Genomic DNA, 12,760 nt, shown 5'->3' with positions numbered 1-12,760 from the left:
AGGCAAGCCCATAACCAAACATTGCCCCCCCCAAAAAAAATTAAAATTGGAGGGACAGGGGCTACAGGCACCAAGTCAGAAAGTGCTACGAGGGCTGGCCTAAGGCCTAAGGCGGACCCCCAAATGGCATCCCTCTACCTTCCAGGGAAGAAGGGGTGAGGGAAGATCTACATCAGGAACAAGGCGCGGGGGGGGGGGGGGGAGAGAGAGATCAACACCAGGATCAGCTGCCCCTGTGGATCTTGGCACCTCAGGCGCTCACCTCACCTTGCTTACCTAGGTAGGCCAGCCCTGGGCACTATATTGGGAACCCCCGGGCTAGCCATTATCACCTCAACAGTAATATTGTGAAGATGTAAAGCAGTGGGGCCTATGCCACCGTAAAAGAAAGGCGGTATTGACACACAATGAACTCCAAAAAGCGAATGGCCTTTCCAGCTCTGGAGCAATGTCAGCTGTTGCGATTAACTGCAATACTGGCTGGCGCCTGCTCTCCGCCCTTCCCTACCATTTCTTCCCCGTTTTCGGGGTCAAGGGGTGGGGAAGCAGCAGCTACTCTCCCCTCTCTCTGCTCCCCATCCCGCCTTCCTTTTGCCTCAAGGAAGGAAGGGTTCCCTCGTTGCCTTTGCTCGGGAATTCGCGAGGAGAGGCCCCTCTCCTGTGGTTGAGCAACAGTAGACGCCACTCATCCCCGGGCTGGGGACGTTGAAGTGCGGCTGCCCGTCAACGATGAAGAAGGAAGGGCCGCCGGAGGAGGGTCAAAAAGCGCGCGACGCCAGTGACCGTTGGAGACGCTTCGAACCCCGCGCAGCGCGCGCAGCCCTTCCCCGCTCTCTCCCAAAGGAGGGGCAACGTGTGGGGGTGGGGAAGAGACAGGGCCAGCGTCGGTCTGCGCAGACGCGGAAAACTCAGTTAACCTTGCGTGGAGCCTCCATAAACACAGAAAGTACATAGGAGCCACATAGCGGCGTGGGAAGGCCCACTGTCGATGGGCGGGTGGGGGTGTTTAGGGATTGACTTGGGAAGTGAACCCGCGTCTTGTCTCGCAGAATCCTAATGAAAAGTAGTCACCGAATCGGGATTATCCGAAGACAGTTTAACCGTAGTCATTTCCGGCGTCCCTAGAGAATTGACAACGGAAAAGAGCATGATTCCGTCCCAGTGGTACAGGCCGCCCGGGCTCAACCAATCATAAAATAGGCTCTTTTGGCGGGTCATAAATCACCGGGTAGAAGAAGACGGTCCACGCACGCAAAATTGTTGCTTTGAATGACTTCATCGCTTCCTCAGGCAGGGGCGTCATCGCGGTTGGCGGCCCTGGACGACTTCAAATGATTGAGCACAAACTGAGCCAGTAGGCGCCTAGAGTTCCTTTTGATCGGCACATGCTGAGAACTAATGAGCCGAGGGCATCGACGAAAAGGGCGGAAAGGACGTGCGAGAGCACAGCCAAACGGAAATGTAGGCGGGCGCAACGCGAAACCAATCGCTTCTTCCGAGAACGGGGAGCGTCGGCCAATAGGATTGCAGGTGGGGGTGGGCGGGGGAAGCGCGGACGTTCTCGTGTCCTGTTGCTAGGAGAGGGCTGGAGTCGCTTTTTTCCGCAAGAGGCGGAAGAGCGTGGTTTAGGTTGGAAGCTGGGTTTGCGGGGACCCGGTAGCCCAGGCCCTGCGCCGCTGTCCCCGCGGATCTCAGGGCGGCTCTCCCTCCCGAGCCGCTAGGCCCAGCCTCAGGGGTCCCTTTCCCCGCCTGCCTTAATTCCAGCCCCTCGGTGCCTACACAACCCTCCCCTCCGTAAGCGCCGGCCGCTTCCTCTCCCCTTTCCCCACAAAATCCTCTCCTGTGGTGAAGGGGTAGCGCAGGCCATGGTGAAGCTGGCTGCCAAGTGCATCGTGGCAGGTGAGTTCCGAAACTGGCCGCCTTGGCAGCATCGCTACAAGTCGCACCTCGTGTACGGGGACCTGAGAGTCCCGGGCCAAGGCATGTCCTCGTCTCAGAGGGGAGGAAAAGAGCATTGCTGCCTCTGCACAAGCGCCCGCAATCTAAGGAGGCGGTTAAGGTGTTCGGTTGCTTTTATAGCAACGCAGCCTAACAGGAAACCGTTGCTTTTAAATCATTCCTGCCCCGCTCTAGAAATCTCTTGAGAATCCCTTCCTTCCTAGATGGACATGGTTAGGATTGGGTGATATATATATATAGTAAAGAGTATATGCCTTGGGTTAATTTTGTTCCCTGTAGAAAGGGAAGCACAGGAGCACACCAGGTAGGAGGACTTGCTCTTCAAAAAGCGAAAACACACAAAGAGGAAAAAAGCTCGGCACACCTGCTATCTAATTATTCTACTGCTCTGAGACCAGTTTGACCCTCCAATGTCAAACATAAGCTCTCTAGGGCATTGCTGATTTCTATCAGTCACATCTAATTTTGGTTTTGTGATGTGAATGTTTTGTCTCTTGTGTTGCAAACTTTCTTGCATCAGTTGGTGGCATATAAATCGATCAATAAATGATTCTAGTTGTTGAAAATGACAATTAGTCTGCAACAGGTCCTCCTTTTAAGAGGGCAAAGGCTTTCTTTGCAAACCTGTAAAAGAAAACAATGGTGAAAGGAAGAGATTGTTCCAGTTCCATGTTAAATAGCAGGCATGTCCACCTTTCAAGAGACAGAGATCTACTCCCACTATAAAATAACTGGCAGTGATCTACCAGTAGATCAAGATCTACCTGTCAGACGTGCCTGTTATATAGAAATGGACTGTAACTGGCAGTTTGAACTTACCTTGATTTGCCAGAAAGCATATTGACGGTTGGTTGGTTGGTTGGTTGGTTGTTTAAAAAATCTGCAGATCAGGAGGCACTGTAGGCTTTAGTTACAGATAGGTAGCCGTGTTGGTCTGCCATGGTCAAAACAAAATAAAAAAATTCCTTCCAGTAGCACCTTAAAGACCAACTGAGTTAGTTCTAGGTATGAGCTTTCGTGTGCATGCACACTTCTTTAGGATCAGCTTTTAGACATGCAAGTTTCCCAAATAGAACAGAAAATGCCAAGATTATTGAAAGATGATGTGGTTTTATCGCATGCTTAGCATTATGGGATGTTTCTTCAGAATCTTAGAAGGGTCGTGACCCTAGAATCAGATCACTCTTTTTCAGGGGATGAGGGCAGACTCTGAAGGGGGAGGCCATGCAGGGCTAATCCCCCAAAAGCTCTTCGAAGCAGGGCTGGTGTGTTCTGCTTGAGGCGAAATGAGAAGTGCCACTCCACCAGCGTAGAAGGGCCAGCATCAGCAAGATTCACAAGATCCCTTTGTGCTCCATGAGATGTTGCGAGATTTCAGTGAGATCTCGCTGGAAATGGGAACCAATGCCAGCACTGCTTCTCCACTGGTGGTGGAGGCGGCAGAACAGGAAGGGTGCCCATGAGGGTACCAACTCAGGGACTTACTCTGCTTCATCCTGCCTCATAGGTGGGCAGTCAATTGGTGCCAGTACCCTTCTTGCCTAAGGATGTATCAATGCTGTCTTCAGTCTAGAGGACTCCATTGCAGAGGCCCCCATGAGGTGGGTGAGGCCAGAGCAGAAGACTAATGGAGCAGGCTGGGGCCTTTAACTGATAAGGCAACTACCACCAAGGGCAGGACCAGTAATAAGTATGCTGCCGCTATATAGAGCTCAATCTCAATTTGATAATTGCTGAAGCTACATCAGCACTCTGCTCTGGGCCTCATAACAATATATTCCATATTTTTACTTTAAAAGCAAACCTTACACCACCATTGATAAATGCAAAATACTCAATTTGCCTAAACAAATTTTATTTTCTAATTGCCTTACAAGGTGGCCTAGTCAACCAGAAGCGTATAAATTTGACTGTGTTGTCTCATGCATAATGGACACATTTTTTCTGCTATGTCCATTGGGTGCTCCTGTCTTACCTGGCATCCATGCAACAGTATGAAGTTTGAGTGGAGTAAACACACACAGACCAGCCGCCCTGAAAAGCACAATTTCCTTCAATTAGTCTTGGAAATAGTTGCTCAATTTGAGCCTAAATACTGAATTTTTCATGCATGTTGCTCCTGCGTATGCATGTCTAGCAGAACAATTGCATCCTGTGTGAACAGAGAGAAACTGTTGTGAAATCTGAGCATTTCATGCATCTTATGCAGAAGAATTAACATGTTTTTCCTGTTCAATTCTGATGCCTAAAATGTTGATACTGAATCCTGACAATATTGTTATGATCGGAATTAAATATTTTTCCAGACTGGAAAGTACCGTATGTTGCACCTTTAGGCAATGTTTCCACAATGCCATTTGTTGTGTTCTGTACAGTAGATCTCCTAACTTCACTCTTGTTCGCATTATGAACATAAGACTGGACAAGGTTATGATTAGCATTCATTGATAATAAGAATGTTGTGACAAACTCAAAGAAGCAAAATAATATTTATATAGTAGCAAGTAAAATATATAAGTAGCCCAAAAGTGCTCTCCTGATAGATGGTGAAGAAAAAAGGTAGAAAGTCAGTTTCTGTAGTGTCCCATGCTATGGTCGGTAGTACCACAGCAGATCTTTGGAGTTTGTGTACTTGCAAAAAATTGAGAACAGGTGCCATACAGCCTGAGGGCCATGCTAAATGTAGTTCTGGAGAATCTTGAGCTGCCACAGAACTGGCAGGTAATTATTTTGCTCCTTGCTACAGTCCACACAAAAAAGAAAAAACAGCTTTCGAAATGTGTGCTTTTCATTTCAAGGTGTGATGGGGGCATCCCTTGAAATGTAAATTGCAGCTTTGAAGAAACAATTTACGGTATGTGGGCACTGTGGTAGGAAGAAAAACTTTTCCTCCCCACCTTTGTGGTCCAGAGACTCCTCAGCCTTCCCTCAGCCACTGTTTACACTAAAAACATGCATTGCTTTTAATTACATTCACACAATGAATGTCATGTCTAGCTTGGACCTGTTCCTTTGCCCAGATAAAGGTAAAGGGACCCCTGACCATTAGGTCCAGTCGCGGACGACTCTGGGATTTTGGTCTCATCTCGCTTTACTGGCTGAGGGAGCCGGCATACAGCTTCTGGGTCATGTGACCAGCATGACTAAGCCGCTTCTGGCGAACCAGAGCAGCTCACAGAAACACCGTTTACCTTCCTGCCAGAGTAGTACCTATTTATCTACTTGCACTTTGACGTGCTTTTGAACTGCTAGGTGGGCAGGAGCAGGGACCGAGCAACAGGAGCTCACCCTGTCACGGGGATTCGAACTGCCAACCTTCTGATCGGCAAGCCCTAGGCTCTGGTTTAACCCACAGTGCCACCTCCATCCTTTGCCCAGATAGGTATACGGTATTTAAATCCTTTGGTTTCAGCATGCATATAAAATGTATAATATTGAACTGCTCATTGTTTACATCAGTATTATTTATTTATTTAGCATTCTCCCCCCCCCCTTTTGTTTATTTATTGAATTTATATACCACTCTATACCCGCAGGTCCATTATATTTCTTAGAATATAATTGGAGGAAGGAAGTAACTTAGCCAAATTAGAATAAAAGTATTTTTCCTATTTGTTGTGCAGGTGACCCAGCAGTGGGGAAAAGTGCCTTGGTCCAGATGTTCTGCAATGATGGGGCTCATTTTCAGAAAAATTATACATTGGTGAGCTTTTGGATGGAATGACAAGCACCGGGGAGGAGAGACATCGGTGTGATCTTCACAGATCTGAATGTTAATCATAGTGCTAAGTATCTTGGTTACATTTAAAACATCCCATCAGAAAAGTGGCAAGGATATATTTACCTAGGACCAGTTTGTACACTTACACAACCAATTATGATCAAATGCAGGAGGAGCAAAAGTGCATCCCATTCCATTTCCCACTACAGTATATGTCTAAGGAAATGTGGAACAGGCACCCCATACAGAGACCTGTACATGTGGAAACCCAATTTGAGGGGGAAGACTTGTATAAATCAGGTCTCTGCACTTGTAAGTCTTCATGTTGAAACATACTTTTTTGTATTTACCTTAGGTGAGCAGAAAAAGAAGGATGTACTATTTCTCTTATGAAGATTGTTGCCTGAAAAGGGGTTTGAAAACTACCCTAAAGAATCTATAGCCAGAGCTAGTCCTGCAGCAAAAATAAACTTTCTATAACTGTGAGCAACTGCCTTCATTTCAGCCTGGTTTTGTTTTTCCAGGCTAGTCCCAAACATCCATTTTTCAGATTCTGAGTGTTTCTATGACATATAAATTAGTTTGTTATATTGTGATGATGATTTGAAAAGCCTGAAGGATTCTGTTGGCCCTAGGCAAGCATAGTATGAAAATACACTTGCTTCCTCTGAATCTTTATGACATGTTTACCTTATTTTGATTGACAGACAACAGGAGTAGAATTGCTGGTGAAGACGGTACTCATTCCAGAGACAAATGATAGTGTGGTGAGCCCAGCTATGATTTAAACAGATAGGCTTTTTAAAAAATATATTAAAAAGCCTATCTAGAATTCTCATTTTTTTCAATGACTTTGTTTAACTTACTCTGATTCTGTTAGTTAATTTATACAAATGTAGGAAAACTTATTTGTATAGCATTAATGTTGACAATGCAACGTCTTGGACTCTCTAATTTGTTCCAATAACTTCATACCCATTGGGACTCCTACCTCTTTGGGATAAAATCATGTAACTATGTTGGTATATGAGTTGCCATTTTGTCTATGCAATAAGTTGATACTAGGAATAGAAGCAGAAATCAATGTTTTATAGGAAAGGAAAGAACAAGCTTTCTGGACCATCTCAACTGCTTTGACTCTCCCTCATCCCTCAGAGCTCTTTGCTGCCACCATTTGGTGAGTTAGTCATGGGCTGCTTGGTGAGATAGGGCAGTGAAATACTTGCAAGCTGGACTACCCTGGGCTATGGTGTGTTTTCTTCTGGATTTAAAAATATAATAGTTAATTCATTTCTATAGCTCTGTGGGTTACATGTATTATTATTAATTATTAAGATTGTGATCATTGCTGTGCCTGAAGTGAGGTAGCATTTAAAGACTGTTTACTTAGTAGGGAAGGTTTCATAGCTACACATTGTTTTTGCTTTTGCTTTCAGGAACTCTTCCTCTTTGACTCAGCAGGGAAAGAAATATTTTCTGAAATGCTAGAGAAACTGGCAAGTAGAATATAAGAGTTTTCATTCAACAGATAAGCTCTGAAGCACCTCTGGCCTCCACATCCCAATTAAAGCTTGCATAAGAACTGGGAGTAATCATTCCTTCCTGTCTTCCTTTTTCCTAACAACTGGATGGATCGTCACGGCGGGGGGGGGGGAATTTTCCCCATGTATAAAAGTTATTGGGAGGGAAAGAGAGCGGTTCAGTCTCCTAAACAAAAGTGGGCAGAAGTTTAAATACAACTGAGCAGTGCAGCACAGTTTCAGGTGTACCAACCTTCTGGTTATTTGAATTCTTTCAGATAATTAACACAGGCCTTTGTCTGATCCAGCAAAACACTTAAACAAGAATGCATATTTTGGGATCGTTTCACAGAAAATAGTTATGCCTTAATTTGCCTTTGCACTCCTGCTTTGTAAATTGAAAGCCCATGGATCTTATTGTGCAGAGAGCATATTTGCATAGAGTAGGAATAGCCTGGTGCCCCCAGAGGTTGTTGGACATCAACTCCCATCATTTCTGACTATTGTCTGTGCTGGCTGGGACTGATCAGGGTTGGAGTCCAGAAGCACCTGGAGAGCACAGTGTTGGCTATCCCTGACTAGAAAGACCTTTTTATGTTTCCCTAATAGATCTTCAAATTCAACTGGCTTTGTTCTTACATGTTTGGTAGCTTTCCTAGTTTTTAAAACACTGGGGCAGTTACGCTGATTCACGAAGTAGGCATTGGCATGGTACCTTGCTGAATATGCCAGAGAAAAGTATAAACTGTAATCTCTTTCTTTGTCTTTCCCAATAGCTATGTTATATCTTCATTTGGGATGGTTTTTAGACTTCATTATGAGTTTATACTATGGCCTTTTCATGGAATATGATCAGCTACTGCTGCACCACAACACACACCCCAGTTTTCCATCCTTGAAAGTGCTTTTTTGAGGCTTTGGATAAGAATTTGGCTGAATTACAGCAATGTACCTTTCCTTTTGAATGCCAGTGATATTTTCATAGATGACGGAATCCTTGTCTATCAGACTTTCTTTTCTAGCTCTGGTTTTCTGATGCTCCTTATATACCAAAATTATTTTTTTATGAAGTCTCCAGGGCTGTAATGACTATTGACAACATCTGTTTCAACAGAACTGACAGTGTTTTCCTCTTGTTGCACAGTGGGAACAGCCCAATGCCCTGTGTATTGTATATGATGTTACCAATGAACAGTCTTTCAGTAACTCTGCCAAATGGCTTGAGAAGCTAAGGACCCAAGCCTCTGGAATACATATTCCAGGTAGGAGACTGAAAATTTTTGCATATATACTTTGTGCCTGTAACTCCTGCACATGAGTTCTGACAGACATCAGCATCTCATTTCCAAGCTGTTAAAATGCCTTTCTTTTATTCAGTCAGTGTCTGAAACAAATATGGGAAATACATATGCCATGTGACTCCCTTGTGGTGTTTCTTTCCATTACCTTGTCAAACAACACATTTTCCTGTCTCTTTTACCTGTTAACTTGCTAGATTTTATAGTGCCATTGTTAAAAATTCAATGCTTCTTTTCTTCCTTTTTTTTTTTTTTTTTGTAGGTGTGCTAGTGGGCAATAAGACCGATTTGATCGATAGGCGAGTTGTGGAACAAAAACAAGCTAAAGACTGGGCAGAAACCAATGGCCTAGAATACTGCGAGATGTCAGTAGTGAGTGTCTATATAATCGGATGTAGAGAAATAATTGCTTTCATTTTCAGATAGAGGAGGCACTGGATTATGTTGTCTTTCTGTAATTTAGCTTGTTTCCAGCAATTGTTGTTTCTTGAAGTAATTAAACAAGTTTTTCCTCTGTCTTTATATATTTATTTTCTATGTTTACAGAAAGAGATGGAAAACTATGAAGCCCCTTTTCACATCATGGCAAATGCTTTTCACCGACTCTACAAAGAGAGGGTGGAAACCTTTCATTCATTGGTATGAGGCACCTCTGAGTGTGATAACGCTTAGCTTGTTTCATTTCTTTGTGCCTGGAACTAATCAAATGTTTAGCAATCCTGTAAGAGTGGAAGTTAGACTTTTATTTTCTTATTATCATATGTTTTCCTGTAATTCTAAGCCAAAATAAACCTATTGAAAGAGACTTTGACTATTATTTCACCTGGCTATTACTTATCCAGTGACTTAGAATTTGGCATGCGTGGCTTTGCCTGATTGCAGTTTAAATATTGCGAAAGCGAGTATAATGTGGGTCAAAGCATTCCCAAATGATTGAGGGTTGTTTAAAATCACAATATTAGACATTCAGCTGGAGTGTAGATTGCAGATCAGGAAAGATTCCGTAAGAGCCACCAGAATGTCAACATAGTTAATGAGAAGAGTCAAAGAAGCTAGTAGATGCAAAAAGATTTCCTTCAAAATATGGAGGTCTTGTCCAAATGAGAACAAAAAGTAACGCAAGCTTGGGGAAACAAAGTGCAAGCAGGCAGTAAGGAAGAGCACATTGCTAAAAACATGAAGCTCAAAACCAATAAGTTATTCCAGTACATTAGTAGCAGGAGACTATATGGGGAGGCAGTTAGACCCTTGGATGACAAAAGGGTCAAAGGAGAATAAGGACATTGCAGAGAAGTTGAATGAATTATTTGCATCTGTCGTCATAGCAGAAGTTATGGGGCAGATCCCAGTGCCTGGACTCACTTTTGCAAGAAGGGAGTCTGAGGAACTGAGGCAGATAGCGGTGACATGAGATGAAGTTCTTTCTAGGCCTAATAGACTAAATAAAATAAAATTGACAAGTTGCTGGGTCTAGATGGCACCCACCTGAGAGTTCTTATAGAACACAAATGTGAAATTGCTGGTTTTCTAACAAAAATATGTAACTAGCTTTGATTGGAAAGTAGTCAATGTTACACTGATATATAAAAATGGATCCAGGGAGGTTCCTGGAAATTATAGGTCAGTTAGCTTAACATCTATCCTTGGAAAACTGGTGGAAAGCACCGTTAAGGATAAAATAACCAAGGAAATAGAAGAACAAGCCTAGGTGAAACAAGATCAGCATGGTTTCTGCAAGATCAAGTACTGTCCCAGAAACCCATTGGAGCTATCTGAAAGTGTCAACAAGCATATAAATAGAGGTGATGTGGTTGACATAATGTACTTGGATTTTCAAAAAGCTTTCGACAAAGTACTGCACAAAAGACTCCTGAGTAAGCTTAGCAGTCAATGAAAGGAAAGGTCCGCCTGTGGTGTAGGAACGGATTAAGTAGCAGGAAGCAGAGATGGTCAGTTCTCTGAATGGAAAGCTGTAGGAAGTGGAGTTCCCCAAAGGATTGCTTTTGATACCTGTGTTTTTTTAACTTGTTCATAAACTATCTTGGAGTTGAAGGTGAACAGTGGTGGCCAAGTTTGCTGATGATACTAAATTGATCAGGGTCATTAAAACAAAAAGGTTGTGAAGACTTCCAAAAGGACCTCTCAAAACTGAGTGAATATGCAGTAGAATGCCTGTTGCTGAGAATCGCAGGTGAGCCATGTGCTGTTGCGTTCAGGTTCTGCTTGTGGGGTTCCTACAGATGTCTGGTTGGCCACTGTGAAGATAGGATGCTGAACCAGACGTGCCATTGGCCTGATCCAGCAGAGCTCTTAGGTTCTTAAGCCCATGGGGTAGTTTTCACAGCTTGGAGCTCTTCAGCGTTACTACCAAGACCAATATCTGTTTGTGACTTCACAATGTTTATTTTGATTATTTAATTGATGGTTTTGATTTGGCTCATTCTCTCTGGCTGTTTGTAGTTACTCTGGCTGTTTGTAGTCTTAACTGCTAAGGGCTTTTCTTCTCCCTCTTTTACCACTTGAGAATGCACTGCCCTCTGCTGGTGCCCAGACCATTTAAGGAAGGGTATGTCAGCTGGGGGTTAGAACACAATTGCCTTCTAAGTCTTTGCCTAGCATATTGAAACTTGCTTTTGCTTAACAGTTTTCTTCCCATTTTACTAGTGCTTGTCACATTGTACATTTGTAACTGATGGGCTTCTGACATTTCCACTGTGGTATATAAAGAATTAATCTTGTGGGAGTGATATAGAATACACTTGCTACTTTTAAGTTGAGAGATTATACTGGAAAGACTTGTCATAACGTATTTATCTGTTCTGATTTTTTTTTTTTTTAATTCTTCCTTATCCCAAGGGCTCAGGGCAGGTCGTAACATGCTGCACATAAATAAAGTCTAAAAATATCATGTTACAAAACCCATACAACTCAAAGCATATTAATATGGCCCAATGTACGCAGAGTTGTAGCACACTTACCGAAAACCAATCCAGATACAAAAGACTTGTGACTTTCCATACGCCATCTACAAGTGCCAACGATACAGAAAAGCATCATTCAAGCAATCTCATTAGCTGCAAATACCTTTGACTAGAGATATGAGGTGCAGATTACTATTTTTGCACATGCGGTTCTTGCAAATATGCTTTCTTTTTAGTAAAGCTAATAGCAGAGAGTTCCTGAAAAACAGTCTCGTTGGTGAAGGCAAAGAAACTGCTGATTGAACTCTTAATGTACATTAACACAAATTATTATTATTATTATTATTATTATTATTATTATTATTATTCCTGGAAAAATTGTGTGGAACTTGCCCTTTAAAGCAGAAGGATGGGAGATGGACAAGGAGTGAAGGTGCTGCTGTGCTTGAGCAAATCTGGATTATGCCAAAAAGGCAGCAATTAAAGACAGAATTAGTAGGGCTGCTGCTAGAATCCTCTAATAAATCCACATTCAGGAGCTGTCTTAAGGTGGGGGTGGGGATGGGGACCAGGAATCTGATGCGGGTGCTGACAAGCAAAAGTGCTGCATATCCTTTCCTTATGCAGTTCTTGCTTGCTTTTAGGCACTCGCACATACATACACAGGGAGAGAGGTGCTCTGCTTTGGTAGCAAATAATGGCTGTCTTCACAAATGGACAAAGCATCTGAAGTAGCAAATTGCTTCCCTGTCATTTCTGAAGTTCTCTTTGAACTGTTAGCATTATATGCTGATAATGCTTAAACATCTGCATTGTCTACCCGCTGATGTTATTTTCTTCATGCTTTATCAATGTATCCCTACCAATTATTTTTCCTAAATGGGTGGTTGCCAATTCTGCTTGCATTTTATTATCCCCCCCCCCGCTCCTTCCAGACTTGCTACACACCCACAACACTTTATACACTAAAGAGTTAAATCTTCTGAGAGTGATGTGGTTGGACAGATATAATCACAGAAGTTCATAGGCTTCTGCACCTCCCTAATTATGGGGCAATTCCTTCGTTTGTCATCTTGGTCTGTCGTTTCTCGTGTCCCAAAATAGCAATATGTGGGTGGCTGGGGAACTGCTCACTTGCAGATTCTTGTTGCCCAGACCTCTGCAGTAATCCATAGGATCAAGGAGTTCTAGAGCTTGAAGGCACCCCAAGAGGCATCTAATCCAGGCATAGGCAAACTCGCCCTCCAGATGTTTTGGGACTACAACTCCCATCATCCCTGACCACTGGTCCTGTTAGCTAGGGATGATGGGAGTTGTAGTCCCAAAACATCTGGAGGGCCG

The 12,760-nt window shown here is 43.4% G+C and overlaps 1 protein-coding gene across 6 annotated transcripts; it reads left to right on the top strand.

Moving 5' to 3' along the window:
• Positions 1 to 839: 839 nt before the first annotated feature.
• IFT27 (intraflagellar transport 27) lies at positions 840 to 9,303 on the top strand. Of its 6 annotated transcripts, none has more exons than XM_081879536.1 (7): positions 843 to 1,530; positions 5,583 to 5,662; positions 6,388 to 6,447; positions 7,117 to 7,176; positions 8,345 to 8,462; positions 8,761 to 8,870; positions 9,045 to 9,303. In XM_081879536.1, exons 1-7 carry the CDS (start codon positions 1,386 to 1,388, stop codon positions 9,141 to 9,143), a joined length of 672 nt encoding a protein of 223 aa, XP_081735662.1. In that variant the 5' UTR covers positions 843 to 1,385; the 3' UTR covers positions 9,144 to 9,303. The 6 variants fall into 6 exon arrangements, with proteins under 6 accessions (XP_081735663.1, XP_081735662.1, XP_081735666.1 ...); XM_081879538.1 differs by having other exon boundaries at positions 849 to 1,461; XM_081879539.1 differs by lacking the exon at positions 843 to 1,530 and adding an exon at positions 1,551 to 1,899.
• The last annotated feature ends 3,457 nt before the right edge of the window (positions 9,304 to 12,760 follow it).

This window comes from Podarcis erhardii, assembly GCF_964252035.2.
Source record: "Podarcis erhardii genome assembly, chromosome: 10".
Taxonomy (NCBI): Eukaryota; Metazoa; Chordata; class Lepidosauria; order Squamata; family Lacertidae; genus Podarcis; species Podarcis erhardii.
The sequence above is the reverse complement of the archived record's forward strand: the minus strand, read 5'-3'. Positions and strand labels throughout refer to the sequence as shown.